This window comes from Corvus moneduloides, chromosome 1 (genome assembly GCF_009650955.1).
Source record: "Corvus moneduloides isolate bCorMon1 chromosome 1, bCorMon1.pri, whole genome shotgun sequence".
NCBI classification, from domain to species: Eukaryota; Metazoa; Chordata; class Aves; order Passeriformes; family Corvidae; genus Corvus; species Corvus moneduloides.
In genome coordinates this window covers 114,496,998-114,518,180 of record NC_045476.1, presented here as the reverse complement: position 1 = coordinate 114,518,180, position 21,183 = coordinate 114,496,998, and the positions used below count along the sequence as shown (strand labels likewise).

Genomic DNA, 21,183 nt, shown 5'->3' with positions numbered 1-21,183 from the left:
TGTGACTTGTTTTTGTATTCGTCATTGGGGCTTTATTTCAATTTGTTCATTGCATAAGAGAGAAACCATACCAATGCACCCTATTCAGAATAACCCTGAAGCACATATTCTATGAAATCAATAGGTATTACTTTCTAGGATAGATAGCTTAATTGAAGACCAAAAAAAATTCACCATATTTCTGCTTAAGAGTTTAAATTGGCATGGAATCTGGCCAAATTACTATTTTAATCTCCAGGATACTAGTATAATGTAGGAAAATAAAACTTCCAGGTGAAACCTTAAGTCAATTTATGTTTAAAAATAACCCTGAAGGGGGGTGCGCTCCAGCTTTGCCAGAACTTCCATAGTACTGTAACAATTCTCAAACTAAAAATTTACAGAAGACTGTCTGTCAGTCCCGCTCATTTTTCCATTCACACTAAGTCACCACCTTCACATCCCACACATCAATGGGACCCTTAGAGTATTCTTCCTTCAGTAACTCACAGACTTCAGACATCAATGGAACAGCTCTTTCCAATGCAATGAATACACAGCTGTGTGACAAGAATCTATAACTTGACAGCATTGGCATCACAACCTTTCACAAAGGACTGACAAAGCAAACACCAATCTTATCTTTGGGAAAATCCCCAATGTGTAGCCTTTATTCTACGTTTAGCTAATTATTTGCTTTTCTGTCTAATTGTAATGTCAGAATTACTGAAGCTACAAGAGACTGTTTCTCTCCAAATGCTGCACCATCATTTAAAAATGAAAACATCCACTAAGGGACTCAGAAATAACAAAAAAATAAAATCTGTTGAAACACCATTACTTTGAACTGTTTCATTCCGTAAAGTACAGAAATCCCAACATTTTCACTTTACAGATATGCAGTATTAGAAAATTGCCCAATTTCTCTTGTTTAGTACAAAAGCAGAGTATATAAAATACATTAGCCGTTAAATTTCTTAACACGATACTATCTTAACAAGTTACTTCACACAGTAGGAGAACTCAGCCAGCAGGAACAAGCAGCTTCCTGTTTGCTACACAATTCTATTCTGACAGGCTTTTCTCAATTAGTTCAGCAGTTTCCCAGTGGGATAAAAGCCCAGCTAACTGAGTTTTAGCCAACTCTGAAGGAGAATTCCTTACTTAACCACCATCTTACATGTAGTTTTACAGTGAAAGAAAGTTCACTGCAAGCCTTATGCCCCATTTGGGCAATAGAAAATACGGAGTGAGAAATAAGCAGTATCTGTAACTATTGTACTATTAGTTTGTTAGAACATCCTCTGCATGAAATCCCATTTTCTACCTGCCTGACACATATGAGAATTACTTCTTCAGATAAGTACTCTGGAAAACTGTTCATTGCACCTTAAGCAGAATTGGGTTTGCAATCCAAATAATTTTTTCTAACTAACAAGGTGTTTTAAACTGCTTGAAGTATGAATTCCTCACTATCAAAAGCAGTTTTTACAACAATATACAGGTGCACAGTGACAAAATAAATTTATTTTTAAGGAAGAAGAAAATGATGTAAGTATGGTGAAGGAACATACATAAGATATTAGATGGATGATGGTGATTATGTATGAAATGGAGTGAAGGTATTGCAATTACAGTCAAAAGGGTTCACATTCAGGGAATGCCTGAAGAATGGTGTGGTCATCAGATGTGGGAGATTCTGTTGACATCAGCATCACTTCTGCTTGGCACCAGAAATAGTTTTAAAAGCTTGCTGCACTAACATATTAGATTATCATTGAAGGTTTGACTTGAAACAAAGGCTTATACCTGCTGAAAGAGAACAAATTAATTTTAGGTAGAAAAATATCAATTGAACACAAAGACTGAACTGTTACAGCACAAATTAAAAGAATACACAATTACAGTGGAATGCTGTGCATAACTTCAAGCACTAATTTAAAAGATGAGATGATCAATTTCAATCAAATCCACAAGTGTGGATTTGCTACTCACAAGTGTGATATACAACTTGCCCTGCCGCAAGCCTAAGCACAAAAGACACTAAAAGCACAAGAGTCTCACACCAAGAGGCACACAAGGAATGACCAGAACCATCTCTTTCTAGTCAGATGCACTGAACGATTCTGGCTGCTGGCTAGCAAATCCCAAAGGTTAGACAAGATCATAAAGAATAAAACAGCACCTAAGGAAAACTGACAAAAACCCCCTGATATCACATCTAATCAAGAAGAAAAACTGTAACATAAAGTACTTTTCTTTTCATGTGCCTATACATAAGAATATCAGCATACCCAAACAGAACTCTAACCTTCTATAACTCCTAAAGTACCCTGAAAAAATATATCTGAAGAAAACAGATTACTTGCATTTAAGCATGCATCTGCATCTTCTGCATGTATCATTTCAAGTGCCAAAAAAGTAACTTTATTCTTTCCACTCAGTGCTAGAAAGTAAAGCAGAAGCTGAAGAGGACATGCAAGACATAAGAGATGACAGAAACATCTGGAGCTTCTAGGTAAGACAGACATGCATTTTCAAATGACAATTTTCAATCTCCATGTTCTTTACAGATAACTACACAGAAAACTGTTTTGAATATGTATTACTGGGGTGCTAGTCCAGTCACCATATGACAGAAATAGCTCTTCACAGACATTCAGTTGAACATATCAGTTCTCAAATTTAAGGCATTTAGAGACACCGGCCCTAAGACTGGAAATCTAAAATTTTAGCCCTTGCTTTCATGCACATGAACAGCTGAAACCAACAACTATCAGGGCTAGATGTGATGCTGCCCTCACCGAAGTACTACAGACTATTTTAAGCCTACCAGAGGAAAAGGCAAGCTAGAACACCTCAGTTTCCTGTACCTATGACAAGTTTTTGCCAATTGTGTTATACACAGGGAAGCAAAAAGATCACATTATCAGGGTTCTAAGAGAGTAAGTTCATTCAATAGTCAGATACTCCAGATTCCTTACTGCTGAGAGATTTGCAAACATAATTACAGAAGATAAACCTTAACATTTAAATTCCAAATATTCGAATTACATGTACAGTAATTTCAAAGCTTTAAATTTGCAGTCACAGAGTGTTTTGAAGAGTGTGTTCACTACACTGTTCATATGACAGATAACTGTCAGCCATTGTTCCAAGGCACTTAATGAACAGACAAGTCAAGATTAAGGTAAGTACAGAACAGTGAAGATTATCTATTTTTATCACTGTTCTGTGAAAACAGCTTCTGCTGTTTCCTACACACTCAGGTCAACCTAAACAGTCAGAGCATGTACTGATTGGGCAGAGAATCCTTTTTTAGTCATATCAACACACATGCTCTAACAGATAGATTATCAAACATGGCCACTTGATTTTTTTTTTTTACCCCATACATAGAGGACATACAAGCCACATGACACAAAAAATACTCGTCTTTTAACTTAAGTTCAAGAGCTGATGCACTTCAACATTCATTTTGCTTTAAATAATAGAGGATGCATTGGGTTTTTCAATTGGCTTAGTGGTCCTTACAATTTTTATCCAGCACTTTTACCTGTTCCTTGATGTCTTGCAACTGTTGCTGCAGCTTCTGTACATCTGCATTGACATTAGTGTTGTCTTTGTCTTTCTGCAAAACTGGAATGTTTCCACTTGCTGTAACGTAAAGAAAATAAAGACACATGATTATGCAGCAATCTAATGAACCAGGAATAATGACTTCCAGTGTCACAGCTACAATTTTTCAACTATCTGAAATAATGTTAGTCAAACATCTTTGATAATCTAATTAAATTCACTACACCATCACTGCAGCTCAACAAAGAATTTCTTTGAGTTTACTGGCAGCACTTCTTTGACAAGTATTTCCATAATAACGGTGTCTGTAGTCCCTTAATGTTCTCAGAATTCTTATTTGCCAGTGAAGTTCCTGACATAAATATTTTTTGCCCATGTTTAAAGAAAAAAAAGCTAAATCCTTTCCCATTTAAATGAATTTTTATCTACAGAGATGATTTTGGTGTTCAAAATTGCACAAGTGTCTTGGAAGTAGTTTATTCAAAATTTGAACAAGCTCAGATTAATATTCCTGTATTTGACTGAGGTGAGAAGCAATATTACTATATGAAACAGAAAAATTGTCAAGTCTTAAATTTCCAGTGTGAGTATTGAAAGCCTGATTTTAATGATTATTCTTGTATTTATTTCAGAACATTATGATAAGAATGAACTAATATTCCAGTTCCCATAAACTCAACTGAAATACTGTGTATCGTATATACACACAGAGCAAATATAAATAATTCATAGAAATTACTCAAAGAAGTCACATGAAGCTTAAAAACTAGTCAAAGCAGAAGATATAAAACTGGACGAATTTCTGTCAGGAAAGTTGCTTGTACCTAGATGCAAAATACTTACCATTCCTTCAGAGCTCCAGAGGTAAAAAAAATACATTTGTTTGCTCATTTGCACAATTACAGACAATCTTCAGCTTTTATTTCTTAGGGCATTAGTAGGTGGCCAAGTCATCACACATGTTTTGGATTCTAGTCTGAATGCTGGAAGCAATTCTCCAGTGTAATGACTGCCGGTGTTACCACATTTGCTGCTACCAATGCAGAAGGTAATGCAAACAGCAAATGAATACCTGGGTTAACACTGTTTTCATTAAACTTTTCTTCAGAAAGGAGAGGAAGATTTAGATCATTTAAGAGAATGAGAATAAGTTGGTGGAGGAACATGAAAGAGTATGGGCTCTGGAGTCACTCACAAATATCATCACTGGTATCTTCTGTACCTTTCCCTCCGCAGCACATTATGAAAGGCACTCTTCGCTCAACCACTGCCCGACACTGTACACATTTCTTCATCAAGCTTGCACAATCTGAGAGGACAGAGAAATAAATCAATTTCATTTTTCTTCTTTACTATCCATGAGTTTGTTTATTCACAGTAACTATACAGCAATGACTTAACAGATGCTTTTAATACAAAAAACTACTTGAGTTTACCTTCACATAATTTTCTGCAAATCACACCTAAACAATGCCCTGTTTGGGATTCAAAGTAGATCTAATCTCTATCTCTTTTTAAGATATTTCAAGTGAACAGATTCCTCTTTCTCCAAATGGATGTCCAGTCCACAAGAACTAAAAAAATTAAAAGGTAATCACACATTTGAGACCAGAATTTCCAAGAATGTCCTGGCTATCCACTTTTTGCTTTAGAACAATGGATCTCACTAACTGTCCCAATGCTCCAGGGGCAAAGAGGTGCAGCTCTTTACCCTTAAGAGTAAACTAACATATTTTGATATAATCCTAGAAAGGGGACTGTAATTTTTCTACAAAAGGTCTCATAAAATTGTCTCATAAATGCTGAAAGGTTACTGTGAATCATGGGAGTGGGTCCTATAAAATACACAAAATTGAAGACTCTCTCTCATCCTGCTTGAACAAGATGTCCAGAAAAAAATCTGGAAAGGAATCATCTACAACTGTTAAACCTTTTGCTGTCCTTGTTACAGCTTAGACTTGGTAATGTATATTGCACTGCTGAAATCCTTCACTACAGTAATCAATCTTTTTGTTGTCTTCTTTCCTGGGAAATGATTCAAAAAAACTTCTCTCATCATCTTTCAATTGCAGACAGTGAAAGAGGCCAGATCAGGATAACTATAGTCAGTGATTCGATGTCAGCTGCCTCAGCCAGAACAGAGGAAGAAACCAGACTTCTTCAGCAAGTAAGCAGTTACTCATGGGAATGATTACCTTCCCTCTGATGTAGATTCTCATCAATAAGGACTGCTCTTCTCTAGGAAAATGACCCTTCAACAAAGCCCTGAAATGTCTGGAGACAAGGTCATAGCTGCATTCTCATCCACATATACACAAAACCAAAAAATTTCTGGAAATCTTCTATGTATTTTTTCACTACACAGGATAAACCAAAGTGAAACATAACTAGTGCTCTTTGCAAAGAGATATGATGCGACTTTTGGGGCAAAGTACAACCCTTGAGCAAATCTGTAGATTAGTAATGAAGCATACCAAGTATTTATTTACAGTATTTTTTTAAAACACTATTTGCATATCTGAATGCCCTCAAAAAGCTGCAACAAAACAACAAAATTGATTCTAATTACTTCCGAAGTGTGAATGATATACAGTAGGCTTCTATAATGTGAGCAAGCCTACTCACAGTTAAATAATTGAGATGAAAGAGCACATGCTTTCTGAATTTTTGAAAATCTCCACTTTGTCCTCCAATTATTACCAGCATGACAAATAATACCAAAATTCTGATGATCACACCAGACTACCAAGTAAATAAAACCTGAAATCAGATTACTCATGACCTTTTAGCAATCAGATTAAAAATGTTCTATTTCACGATTACTTCAAAAAGAGGTTTTGTCACGTTACTTACTCTCACAGGCACACATATGACCACAAGGCTGGAAGAGCACTGCTGCCTTTTTGTCTGAACACACTACGCATTCTTCAATCTGTCAATAACAACACACACACGTGAGTAAAATTTATCTCCTGCTCTCTACATTAATTTCCAAGGTATGTGGACTTCAAGAATCTCTATCTAGTGGGGTTTTTTAACTAATTCAGCACCTCAAAACGCAACTTAAGTGAGTTATAACACTAACTTTTAAGAACACATATTTGTTGGCAATTTTTACACATTCAGTACAAGGACAGGCACAGAGAACCAGTTAGGACAGCATACATTTCTTTCTCTTTATTCTTTTCTCCTTCTTTATTCCACCACACATACCTAAATCAGGGTTGTTCAGCCTGGAGAGGAGAAGTCTATGGGGTGATGTTATTACAGCCTTTCTGTATCTAAAGGGGGCTTATAAGGAAGATGGGAACAAACTTTTTTGCTGGGCCATTGCAGTAGCACACGGGGTAATAGTTTTAGACTAAAGGAAGGCCAATTTGGACTAGATATAAGAAAGAAATTTTTTATGATGAGGGTAGTGAAACACTGGAACAGGTTACCCAGAGTGGTGCTAGATGACCCATCCCTGGAAACATTCAAGGTCAGGCTGGACAGGGCTCTGAGCAACTTGATCTCGGTGAAGATGTCCCTGCTCATTGCAGGGTATTAGATGTCGGTTACATATCTGATTTTAAAGGCCCCTTCCAACATTCTATAATCCTATGAAATTCACTTAAAAGAACTTCTACAGAAGTGTTTTAATATTCTGGGTTAGGGTTTCTCAAGTCCTTTAATGTGAGGGCTGTATATATCACGGAACCATCAAATGGTTTGGGTTGGAAAGGGCCTTAAAGATGCTCCAGTTCCAACCCTTGCCATGGGCAGGGACACCTTCCACTAGACCACGTTACTCAGGATCCCATCCAGCCTGGCCTTGAACACTGCCAGGGTTGGGGTATGTATAGTATGATCATAGACATCACATATAATTCCACTTATACTGGCCTGGACCACCTATTCCAGTTCATAGAACCATTATCCTGATTCATTCATTCCTTAGCCTTGCAGATATTACTTTAAGTTTTCATACAGAAAAGTACAACAGAAGTATTGACCAGACATTCCAATCTCTCAAACCAATTCAGCAAAAGAAATCAAAGGAAGGTTATCCACAAAGCTTAGCTTTCACCTGGGAAAGCTGACTTCCATAGATTAACTTCTTTAAATGGATGAGTAGGGGCAGAAGCCTCACTTTACTGCTCCAAATCACCTGGTGGCAGAACCCTTTCACTGATTATAAAGTCTAGAGAAAAGGAGCTCCCACTATGTTAACATTTGGCTTTTGAACATACACAGTGCAGAGCAGTGAATGGTGTAAGAAGAATAAGAGAGTCAGTAGTAAAAAAAGTACAATATTATATTCACAATTCTTATATTTGCTCTGAGATGGAGGAAAAAAACAACATGCCACAGAAGCAGACTAATCAAATATGTTTGGAAAAAGTAAAAAAAAAAAAAAAATTTCCTAAAAAACCAACCACTACAAAAACCAGGACAAGACTTGGTTATTACAAAGAATAAAATAGTACTCAAACAGAAAAGCAAAGGGGATGTACCCATATGGTCAAAACTACTTGGGAGTAACCATTTGAGAAACCTTGGTCTCCAAAATAGGGCTCAGTATCAGGGTTGATACTCTGAAGAAAAAAGACAGCATAATGCAACTCATGTTTCCAAACAAAGAAAAGGTGAAAGCTGAAAGTAATTATTAACTACAAAAACAAGCACATATTAACTCAGTTTACAGCCAAATCATCTTTCAAGCAGCCCCAAGGAATAAAAGAACTCAGAAGAACTAAATATTACTGAGGGGAATCATATTTCAGAAAACAGCAATTTAGCTTAACATGAAAAAAAGAATACCAGTGGCAGGGGGGAAATAGTCTATTTCAATAAAGCATCCTCAGGTGACTGTATTAGGGAACTCTGAGGACCTGAACAATGAAGATATTGCAAGGCAGGGAAAGGTAGGTATGACAGGCAAACAGAAAAGAGCAAGATATCATTATGATGCAAAATTAATTCCATCCAGTGAGACATGTGTAAGGCATAATACCACATAAAATAAGCTGTATATTTCCTCAACCTCTTTTTTCTTTTTTTTTTTTTTTTACTTTTCCATTAAAAAAAATAAAGAGATTTTTTTACCTTTGTCCTAGACTGAACTTGTTCTTTACAGATGAGGCATTTTTTCACCCGGGGTGAGCACAAAGAACACGTGGCAATGTGGCCACAAGGGCCAAACAGAGTATCTCTCTTCATGTCTGAGCACACCATACACTCTTCTAAGGTTTCAGAATCATTGTTGATCATAGACGGACTTCGGGAACCAACCTGGCCACTACAAAGAAACATTGCAGTCAAACTTTTAAGAACTAAAAAAACCCACTTAGCTTAGAATGCATATCAGCTGGCTGCTCATATACTCCTATGCACTTGGGCATCAATGTATGATGATAAAGCAATCTCAACTACCTTTTCCAAGAAGCACAGTTGACAATGGAACGCAAGGTCACAAACTCGGCTAAAACATTGTACAGAAATAGGACACGCAAGTCAGGACAGCGTGTCGTGAACGTAAAAAGCTGCTCCCTTTCACCCTAAAAGCTCGCTTTACTAACAGAGACATGCCCCGTGGTTCCGATCCGCAGAAGCAGCGCTCGGGCCCCGCCCGTCCCCACGCCCGGCAGTGCCCGACCCCGGGCCGGAGCTCCGCGCTGCGCTCGCCCGCAGAGGGCGCGCGTGCCCCACCTCCCGCCGCTCCCGCCCGCCACGGGCGGCGAGAACAGCCGAGGGATGAGACCGGGACACATGGACACACACACACAGACTCCGAAAGGAAATAAGCACCTTGCTCTTTACCAGGGCAACGTCAATAAAAACAGCCGCTCTCTGGCACATTTTAAAAGTACAGTTTTGGTTTCCATACAGGAATTAAGGATGAGAATCATTTAGGGCAAAGTGGTGGAACACAGCCTAGGACAAGGTGAACCATCTGATACTGCATGGACCTGATAACATGGTATTTCACTGAAATCCTAATTCCTAAAGATATCAGAGCCACCCCCTGGTTCTCTTTTTACAGAATCATACAGTTGTTCAGATTAACAGGTACTAAATAGGTCACCTTCTCAAAGCAGCATCAACTCTGAATTCCTACCAGGTTATATCGGGCTTTGCCCATTTCAGTCATTAAAACTTGTACAGACAGAGATTTCACAACTTCCTAGGCCAACCTATTTGCAATGCTTAGTTACTCTTCCAGTGATTTCCCCCAACCCTCTTGTGAAGTTCTACCTCCCGTCACCCTCCCGTTCTCCCCCTTCCCAAATTAATATGCATGAAAATCCTCTAAGACTTGGGTACGTTTCAATTAATGTATTTGTCAATAGCATTCAATGTACCATAAAAACAAAGAAGCACACACACACACAAAAAAAAAAAAAAGCCAATAAAAAAACCCACACAGAACCCCCCACCAAACCCCCAAACTTGTATGTTTTAATTAGCTATTGGTAATTACAGGCAAAACATTTTAAATAAATCAGTTAATCTGTGGAAAGCAGGGATTTGGAAACTGTGTGTTTTATGAATATACAAACCTGACTTTTTCTTTGTGACATTTAGCCAAGGCTTTGCAGAGACTCGGATCAGGGCAGAGGTCGAGAGGGGACTGACCCTTCTTGTTACGAATGCCAAGGTCAGCCCCGTTGGCTGCCAGGAAGCAGGCAATAGATGCAGCACTCTTCTTCTCTGCTCCTTGAGTGCCAAGTCCCATTATTAACTGAAAGAAAACAAATACATAAGCAAGAAAGACTCTCCAAACAGTTAAGAATCGTCTGGCTAAAGGAAAGCTATTTGACACACACACATGCACATATATGCATAAATCTGTAATCCCAAGGAAGTGTCTCTAGAAATAAAATCAAAAACAATTGCTTTATTCTGAGTCAGCTATATTCAGCTTTCCTTTAAGGAACTAAAATTCAGCAAGGAATAGTTCAACTACTGAAGCACTCAATCTCCTGCACACCTATATTCACATGTGAAGTGGCTGTCCTTCTATGCAAGCACTGTAAAGGGCAAAGTTCCAGTGGGTATATTCAGAACACACTTCCGTATACTCAAATTGCTGAGTTCAGACAAAATGCTACCACTGCACTTGGACTGAAAACACAGTTGAGCAGAGAAAGGAACGCACACCTGCCCAAGAAAGTAACTGAATTTCAGTCTTTCTCAGCCTGGATGGATGAACACTCATACACTGTCCCTCCTGTCTAATCACATAATGCTACTTTGCCCTTTTACAGCTGTCACTGTATCCTTGGGTTACTGCTTCACAGGGTCAGCTAGAAACTCTAAAAAGGCTAAAAAGATTCCCCTACTCCAGAGCATTCTGGGCCTGCTCCCAACATCTTTTTGTATTAAAGCTTGATCAGATAAAATGCATTAAGTGTAACACAGACTACACAGAACACAGAACTGTTGGCATCACTAAGAATCCCTCAGCAAACTACACTACACTGTATTCAAAGGAAGAGCTCTGGCAAAGCTAGGGCAGCTCCAACTCAAGGAAACCCAGTTGTCTAGGAAAGCATTTTTTTAAACCCCGGTCTATACATTTGGGTTTTTTAATTAGGAGTTCTTATATCAATATGTATCGCTGAGGCTACAAGACTCTTAGACTCTTGAAGCTTACTTTATGAATCCAGATACTGATCCTGTATTCTTCCTTATGATTAGGTAAGAACAGTACAGCTCCAAAGGCCACACACCAGGAAAAGCAGTAAGTTATGGAAACAAATTGTTTTGTGGCGTTCAGATAACAGAAAATTTTCATTTATCAATTGAGACCATTTTTCTGCACTTCAATTAGAGCATTGGCTGAAGCGAAGCAGAGATTTTTATCCAGCTTCAGTCCTGGTACTTTGGACCATGTTATTAATCCAGCCAAGGCAGCACAGTGCCCAGTGAAACTGATTTGCTCCAAGGTTGGCAGAGTCACCATGGAACAGACATCTACACTGGTCACAAAAACCTTGGGTCCTAAAATGCCTCTGCATGCTGTACAATTTGAAAACACCAGGACAACAATGCATCATCCTGTGACATTTCTCAGGAAGCCTGCAACTTTTCAGGCACAAAGAATGAGAATACCACAAAACCAAGCCATTTTGTCTTAGTGCCCAGTATGGCTGCAGCAAGCTACCTCAGGAGGGGGCTAGCCCTGAAATGCATCAACACAGGCCAGTCCCAGGCAATTCACCAGTGAGGGAGAAGCCTGAGTGTAACCCACAAGAGCCATATAAATATCATCTAAGTAATTGTAACTAGTGAGCTACCTTTGAAGCAGTAAACACTTTACATTAGTTTCTTGCTTTTAAGTTAGGATTTAGGCAGTGGCATCACTTAAAAGCATTTTAAGGGTCAGAAAGACACCCATATTAAAATAAATTGCACAAAATGACCCTGGGAATAATACATTTACTTGGGATAAAAAGTACTCTAGGCCAGAACAGTGCATCTGTAATAAAGCAATTCAAATTACTTTTTTGTGGTGGTGGTAACTATACTTCAGAAAATTTCTCCTCCTCCCAGCTGTACAGTCACCCCAATATGCTGGATGGAAAACTAAAAAATTATTTAAAGAAATGGGGTTCACTGCTCATAGCGCTTGAGGACAGAAGTGTTTTTCAGAATGGTACCTAAAATGAGTAGGGCTTTGTGTACTATCAAGATTGTTCACTACATGCATTGTAAATAGTCTATCAAAAAATCAACTGAAGAAACCTGACAAAAATTGTTTTAGATATAACATAAAATATCCTGAGTTGGAAGGAATTCACAAGCATCATCAAGTTCAACTCCTGCCCCTGCACAGGACAGCCTCAAGATTTGCACCAGGTGCCTGAGATCATTGTCCAAAAGCTTCTTGAACTCTGGCAGGCTTGGTGCTTGTTCCTGGGGAGCTTGCTCCAACAGGCCTAATGTTGGCATTCAGAAGGAACTACTAAAAAAAAAAAATCAGTGTTAAAGAATTCATTCCATATAGTTCCATTTATGAAGTAAGTTCATGATTATCAGTAAAATGTTTTGTTTCGTATTTTAAACAGTGGTCAAAGTAAAAAGTAATAAATGGTACAATTCCAATGAGTTGCTGTCCAACCAACTTGATCAAATACAAAAAAGCCCTAAAATCTGTTTATTCAACTGAAACAAAAATAGAAATAATTATTTGTTGAAGTACTATGTACTACAAAGAGGCACCCTACAGGTCTCAGTGGGTTGGAATCTCCAAGACAGCAGTCCAAAGTTAATTAAAATTTAGCCATGCAAAAATGAGCTCTAAAATATTAAATATTTATAGAGGTGCATTGCTATCACATAGCCTAATGAAATCCAACATACTTCCCAATCTTTAAAGGAATTAATGAAGAATAATAAAACACCTCCCAAAACAAACCCTCAATTTAAGTCATCGCATTTATGAAAAGAAAGCCTTACTGATTCCCAGGCTAAATTATTAATCCTATTTATCTTCTATTATCCATCACCTGTATTTGCAATTCCACACAAGACAAATTACTAATGTGTCCTTGGATAGCTTTAAAGGTCCAGATGCCTGCACATATTTTCACAGCTTTGATTCTGTCTTTGTTGATATTCAATTCTGGGCCAAAGACGGCTTAATATTTAAAATCGTTTAATGGCAAAATCCATAGAATTGTAGAATTTTATACAGAATTTTTTAATAGAAAATTATAGAATTTTTATCTTACTTTCATTTAAATAAAGGTAGACAGGTACAGGTATTGTTCTCATTTACTGTTTTTCACAAAACATTTTCAGGATAGTTTGATTTGCTGATCATCTTAAAGTGTTTTCAGGTATATTTACTCCATCTTTTACACATCACATAAAATAAAAAAAAGCAGGTTTTCATCTCTCTGATGGAACTTATCTTCTCCACACCACTTAAACCTCCCAAATTTGTTAGTTAGGCAAAAATTTTCTCTGCAGCTAAACAAAGTGCAAAGAAATGACCAGTAGTTTGATCATGCTAAAAAAGGAGAGGAGGTACTGGTTGATCATGATTTTTTAAAACTTTAACACATTTTTAGGTGATCAGAGATACAATGATGAGGGAGTTTTTTTCTTTGTTTCCCTTTGTCTTATTACTTCAATAGAAATTAAAAAATAAATTACACTTTTGGTTCCAACTAAGGATACTGGTCAAACAAAACTAGAAATAAAACTTAATTCTCTAAAACCTGAAATCCCCCCCACAGAGAAGTTTAAAAGGTGATGGAAAGAAACCCCACTTCCTGTGTTCAAACCCTCAAAACTCAACACACAACTCTAGTTTCATTGTGGATGCCATTGGGGGCAGAGAAACCAATTCATAAAATGCTGAATCTGGGAAAAAAAAATTCATCTCCCTTTCATTCATTCTACAGTTAAAATACATGAACACAAAGTATTCTGGCCACCTCTCATAGAGTCCATTTCAGATCATGGAAAAAACTGAGCTGTAACTGCTCTTCTTGTCTCATTTAAAAGGACACAAGCATTTTCTTACACATGCTAGTCATATTTTAAATCTCCTTCAAAGCTTATGCCAGTGTATTTCAGTAAGAATAAGTAACCAATTTGAAAAAAAAAATTTGTACAGTGGAACTATTGTTTTGAACAAAGTTTTTTAATAACATTGGTATGTTTGTGAAATGCAAAAACATCGCCCTCAGCTGAAATTAGAAAAAACACTGTACTAGTGGTTCAGCAGATCTGATCCACCATTATGTTGTGCATCTTTAGTATCTAAAGAAAAAATTGTTTGTTTTTCTCAATCCAAATTGCTTCAGAATTTTACTTCTCCTTTGTCTCTCAGGTAAACTATAAACTTCACCTTTGCATACGGGGTTCACACAGCTTTTTGGGTGTGAGAGTTTCTTTTTCTCAGTAAAACATTCTGCTTTTTATTACCTGGAGGCTTTTTGACTATTTCCTTACTGCAGCACAATTTCTGAAATGAACTCTGTCAAAAATATACATATCAATAAACATACAAAATTAAGAATGCCTTGTTCTAACAGAACATACTCTTAGAAAGTTATAGAAGCAACGGAACAATTAAAGCTATAAAGACATGCAAGATGCTGGATCACAGAAAACTATTTCAGTCTTATTCTGTACTGTAATACTGTTTAATTCTTTTTCCAAAAAAAGCTACTTTGATTTTTTTGGCAGCCATACATGTTCACTATAGAAGAGAGATTTCCAGAAATATTTTTGAACTACATATCCCTCTTTTTTTTTTAACAAAGGTAATGACTTCATGTGAAAAGCCACATATAACAACATGATTTCTGCCTACACTGCAGTTTAACGCAGAATGTCTACATAAACTTATGTTGCCAAAAAACAGTCCAACAGTACAGAACTAGACAAACTAGACAAAGACAAATATACAGGGGGAAAAAAAAAGGAATAAATAAATGTGGTTTATTTACTGTGTTCTTTGATGGCTCCCAAGCAGTATCTACCTTGCCCACATCTTGCATGTCTTGGAGCTGGCGGAGCTGTGACAGGGTGTGGTGTCTCAGGGCTTCATGCAGGGGAGTATCCCCATCTTTATCCTGAATATCCAATTTAGCACCTGCACGGACTAGGAGCTGAAAAGAGAGAGAATCGAAATTTAAAAAAAAAAAAAAAACCTCCTATTTAGAATTAATTTCAGAAAACTATGGTTTAGGGTTTTCTAGGAGGTTCAAAAGGGCCACTCTTATCTTGCTACAATTCACAGTTGCATTTATTTAAATTTCTTTTCCATACCTGGAGCTCAGCCCTTAACCAAAACATTTATCTGTCTCAAATATCAAGCTTATTTCAGCAGAAGCCTAATGCTTGCCTGTCCTCTGAGCGCTACAGAAGACACAATTTTAGAGGATTCTTTCTACTTTCTTAGACTTTAATTCTTGTAAGGCAGCCTACAAACAATGTAATGTATTACAGCAATATGTGCAATACTTTAGACAGGTATATATTCCTTACTGTTAGGTTTCAATGACCTCAAAAATCCCTACTTTCATACCATGCTAAGCTTTACAACTTAATTTACAGTGTCTTCACATTAGTGAAGCAGTTAAGCACGTACTACAGTGTACCCTAATTCAGCAGAAGACATAAAAACCAATGACACTATTAAAAACTCTCTCAGAACACTTTAGAAAGCAATGAACTGTGAGACTCGTCTCTAAGGCTAATCTTAGACACCCATTCCTGGTCACATGACACAAAACAAGCACAAGGCTGCACAGGTCCTCCTATTCCTATGGCCTTTGCATACAGCCTTTCCATAATTCAATCCACCAGAACTTTCTTAAATACGCTGTTAGACAAAAATCAACACATGCTGACAAAGAAATACCAACTGCCCCTAAAAATTAAACCTTGTCACTGTCACCATTCAGAAACCTGTAGGCAGCAGCTGAGGTTTTAACTTCAGTTTTTGAGATTTTGCTACTCTGCAAAATTGGGATTAACAGTAGAGACAAAAGGCATAATCTAAAAACAAGAATACATTAAGAGGGATCTCCGTCTTTGGAACCCACACGCTGGCAAGGAGATCAGCTTCGCAGAACCAAAGCATCTCAGACTTTAGAACAGGCTAAAAGGAAAATAGCTTAAAAGGAATTCAAAGCCTAATTTTCAAGAACTATGTGCCTCCAATCATTTGCAGCTTATCATTTTCCCCAACCTTTTCTTCCACAACTGAAACCAAGAAAACAAGCTAATAGTTGAGACAGTCTAGTCTCAACTTCTTACACTCTCTAAATGGATTTACTCTGGTCCAGTTTCTTTTCTCATATTCGTATCTTGTGTCTGCCACTAGCTATTTACTGCTTAGAGTTTCTCCTGGAATCCCTGACTGCCATAGAACTTGAGAGTCTTTGCAGAAGTTTAAAAAGAAGTAATTTTTTAAAAGGCAACCTTTGTCATCACCACCCTTTGTCATGGCAGCAGGGCTTTTAAAAGAACCCTGCTACCTTTGACCACTATTCCACAAATGCCTGAGGGTACAAACCCAGCCCTGGAAGGTATCCAGTAGGAATTAATTTTGAAATACGGAGCCAACATGTTCTTTGCATGGCTGCATGAGCTATTTTAGGACTCCTTAAAGTTAATCCAGCTCTGAAAAACGGATACGGGGTCATTCACTTAAACATTCTCAGATATAAGCATGTCAGTCCAATGCACATGCTAGTTCTACATGCCTACCTTCCTGCTCATCTGCTACATTAATGTTGTATTCCCAGGTACTCTGTCTGTTCCAGAAGGGCACAAGAGTTCACCAAATAGCTGCCAAATACCTTGCAGGATGCAAGTGGCACTGACTCTAGGAAACCATTCTTCTGGTAGCAAGCAGTTCCAGATATAGGGCCATATCACATGTTTCACTGTAATGGGATCACACCCATCAGCCCTCGGAAAGGGAGAAACCTTTATGGTAAAATAACGCTTAACAGAATACAGGTCTGCCTAGGGGGGACAATTCTCTGTAGGCCTGAATAAGAGACAGTTTTTCATACTAGATGACTCTACAAAGACAAAAAAATTATGCCAAAGGCCAAGGCAAGGTTGATGTACCCACTCTGAGAGCAGTGAGTGCTCTCTCTGAGCCTCAAAAGCCCACAGTAGCAAGGCAAACACTCAGTCACATAGGTCCTGTATGACAGTGCACACAGGCCAGAAACGACAAGCTATGCCAGACTCCCATTTCCTGTGCTAGTAACAAAGCTTTGTTAAGTTGAAGTATTAACTTTTGCAACGATGGAAGCAAAAAAACCAGGATAGCAGCCCTTTCACCAATAAGGTACTACTGTTACCACTTATAGCTCTCCCAAGCTAAGAGCAGGGAATGTTTAACACTCAGAGACTGAAAACTAGTTAAGGTCATAAAAAAGATGTTTTGTGTTACAATCTGCAAAAGTTATGAGCAAGAATAATTACTCATACAGCAAGAGGCACCAGAAATGCTATTTGAAGGTCCCTTTACAGCACCACAAGATTCAGACAAGTAACAGCAGAACACATCCCTTCAACAAGAAGGGATGCTGGAATTGGCAACCACGTAGAGGAAACCATAATGTACATGTACAAAAATTCAGCACTCCTGAAGTGTCATTCATATTGCTGACTGACCTTCTGTGCAAGTTGGCAGGCTTCTGAACTAAACAAAATACATCAAACAAACATGCAGTGACTACATGTTGTCAAATAATTTTTAAATGTTCATGAAGTATCCATATTTTAACAGCTGCCATCAGCTTTAGTCAAATGCCATTAACCATATGGCTTACTGCAAATAAGATACTTACCCTAACAATTTGTGTATGCTGTCGTTCAACAGCAAGATGCAGAGCAGTTTGCTGGTTAACATTCTGGATATCCAGGTTAGCATTGCCCTGCAAGATATTCAAAGCATTAGAGCATTACCATCCCAGCAATTCATCTACAGGCAAGGCAGTCCATTAGGACACTGACTATGACCCTGAATATGATTTCTAGTTAGGGGAGTTGAGAACAGAAGTGATTAAATACTTTAATTATTCACTGTACAGATGTTAATCTGTTGAATGAAACTAGGTATCAAATTTTTCAGTCCCTCTGCACCACTAGGCCGTTGTAACAATCTCAAAGGCAAGCTTGACCTTTGGAGCTCAACACATCCTTCCCTGCTCCACTGCTTCTGCATTGCAACTGCAGGCATAAAGCAGCCAACTATATTCATATCAGATGGTTAACCAAAGCATGACATTTAAATCCCCCTGAGAAAAGAGTCCTACCTGATGCACCAAAAGTTCAGCCACTTCCACATGATTATTGAGAGCTGCCAGATGTAAGGCAGTGTAACCATCATCCTTTTTCTCGTCAACAATCCACGGTCGTGGTAACTTGGACAACAACACACGCATTGCACTGAAAAAAACATGCAGAGATGGCACAAACACTCCTACAATGTATGCTGAATGACAACAGCAGAACAATATTAATTCTCAGAACTATGTAGCAGTAGCTAAAATAACCCTAATATTTTTTCAAACAGAGAAAGTGGGTGAAAAGCTATACCAACAGTTTCAAAGCACAGTAATTTCATGTTCACTTCCTTCTAGTTAAAGAGTACAAACAAACCACACAATGCCTGGAACAGTGTGAGGATCAGGTTTGTTTTATAAAAGAGTGCTATCTAGCAGTAAAAAATTACCTTGAGAAAGTATTCGAACAAATTCTGAAACACAGACAAAAGGATTTTCTTCCTCAAAATCTTTATAGTGTCCTTTACTTAAGTATTTAATGACCAAGTTCCACTACATTAGATTTCTTTAAAATCATCAGTTTATAAACTGATGCCATGGGCTGTAACAGTTAAAACTCGGTTTCTGAGAAAAAAAAAAAATGGAGTGAGATCTCTTAAGCACAGACAAAATAAATGCTGAAACTGTGAAGTGAGTACTAGTGGGATATTTTCTTAACATATAATGGTTGAGTATAACATACCATGGCAGTGTCTGGTAGTCAGGGGGTAGGGCGGGGAAAAGCAACTAGATTACTACAAGTATTAATGAGGACCAAAATCAATGAAGTCCAAAGACTGAAGTGTTAAGGGTATTAACAACACAATGCTGGATTGAGCAATATGTTTATCTTGTATTCTCTGAGGAAGAGTTTTCTTCAGCCTACATGTCTTCACTTAGCTTTTGGAATATGTAAGTTACCAAACTTAAATCCCTTATTGTCTTATCTTTATAAACAGCATATGCAGCTCCCTTATGACAGTTTCTTAAAGACAAACAGAAAACCAGAAACTGCTACAATCTTGTGCCAAGAAACCTCTTCTGTCATCTGATGTTTTCAGAGTGTTGAAGGAACAGGCTATCTACAGGAGAAACAGAGCTGCTGCACAAAATTCAAACTTTTAAAACCCAAGTAATAGTTGCTAATGCAAGTGGAACCACTTAGTCACACAGTGCCTTGCAAGGCAGATAATGTATGTGAATTAAACAGCTCTTCATTAGACCTCTGGTATCAAAAACGTGGGATCTCAATAATCCTCAGAAATAGCCTCATAAATTGAACCTCTCAGCTTTTGCTTAAAAATACTCACAACAGGTATGAATGACTGCCCTGTCAAGTAATAACTGAGCTCCCAGCTCATTCCAATCATCTGTCACCTTGAACATCCACACTGAGGTGAAGCACTATTCACTCCTAAGCTGTTTTTTTAGAGCAAGCCAATGCATTTCCTATTAAAAACCCCCTAAAAGCTGTGTCTGGGCACAGCTCACCCTAACAAGCCCTCCTGGAAAGCAGAAAAAAAAGTCTGTGAGGTAGATTACTGTACCAGTAAGGAAGTGCACTCCTTCCTACACACTGTTCAGACGCTCCCATAAGAGACCCTGCTTATTATGTATCTCCAAGTTCTCCTGCTACTGAGTACACAACATAACCCTTGGTTTCACACTTAAGATGCAGCTGCCAGGATGGTGTATTAAGTGACACTTTTTCCCCGCCCACAAACAGAGTGTCTAAAGGAACCACAAATAACCAACTGCATCTTCAGGCCACAGGATCATACAAACCCACAGGAAACCAACTGCTTTGTGGAGCATCCACAGCCAGGCTGCTCTGGATGTTTGTCCTCCTCAGAGTGGACAGAAGACAATCTCAGCCTCTTAGGATTTTTTTGTTTTCCTGGCAGAAAGCTTCTCACTTCCTCACAGTCCAAGTCACTTTAAACACAACAATTTAAGACAACAACACTTAACAGATTGTACATTGCTCATTGTGAGCCATTGCTCAGCTTCTATTCATAACGCCTTCTACAGCTCTCTCACATGCTAGGAAGAAAAGACTAGAATACTTCAGAAAAAACCAAACAATGGCAACATTAATTCTTTGAGAGATTCACTTACGCAGGATTTTTCAAAATTAAGGATATAATTTAGTAAAACTCAAGTTACCAAAGCTTTATGAAACGTGGCAAAATAAACTAATACTAGTTGCACTGATAAACATAGTCTATTTTGTAATGAAATGACACCATATTTTCAAATGCTGGCACTGTCAGAACTGTGTTTAGCTGCTTTAGGCAGGGAGCAAGTCTGAAGCACTGTGGTTTGCTTGGTAGCTGGACTGTATCTGGGCACACCACCACACCAGCTCTTCAGAATGCTGGGCTGATAAAAAGCACACAGTACCAACCAGCAGCACAACAAGCCTTCTACAGTGGCTTCCCACAGGGCATCATGTCATGTAAGCTCTTTATCTTCACCTGCCAGGCTCAGCGCCTCTAAAGACCCCATAAAGCTCTAGGGTATCTACTGTGGATAGTCTAAAACACAATAAAAAATTCCTGAAAATTCCCTGTGACTGACAGAAGCAATATGACTACTCTGAGTGACCAGGAAAAGGTGGAGCAACAATAACCTAATAAAAAAAAACCAAGAAATTTTTCTTAAAACTGCAACTACAACTTGAGGAACACTGTGGAAGGGCATCAACACTATACTCTAATTACAGCCAGCTTCTCCCCAAAGTAGCTCTAGTCACTAAACAAGAAACTGTCCTAACCAACTCAATGATATTTTATATCTTTTTCTTCAGTAAGAAAATAAGAAAATTGCC

General features: G+C 38.1%; 1 protein-coding gene across 3 annotated transcripts in view; it reads right to left on the bottom strand.

Moving 5' to 3' along the window:
* MIB1 (mindbomb E3 ubiquitin protein ligase 1) overlaps positions 1-21,183 on the bottom strand; it is a 78,338-nt gene that overhangs the window by 7,479 nt on the left and 49,676 nt on the right. The window contains exons 13-20 of one of the 3 annotated variants that reach the window (XM_032123427.1): positions 18,345-18,477; positions 17,877-17,963; positions 15,009-15,170; positions 10,101-10,282; positions 8,647-8,839; positions 6,412-6,490; positions 4,754-4,867; positions 3,536-3,636 (exon numbers count right to left, since the gene is read on the bottom strand). In XM_032123427.1, coding sequence (XP_031979318.1) covers positions 3,536-3,636; positions 4,754-4,867; positions 6,412-6,490; positions 8,647-8,839; positions 10,101-10,282; positions 15,009-15,170; positions 17,877-17,963; positions 18,345-18,477 — 1,051 coding nt within the window. The remainder of the gene's footprint in view (positions 1-3,535; positions 3,637-4,753; positions 4,868-6,411; positions 6,491-8,646; positions 8,840-10,100; positions 10,283-15,008; positions 15,171-17,876; positions 17,964-18,344; positions 18,478-21,183) is intronic. The other 2 variants (XM_032123431.1, XM_032123441.1) reach the window with 2 other exon arrangements.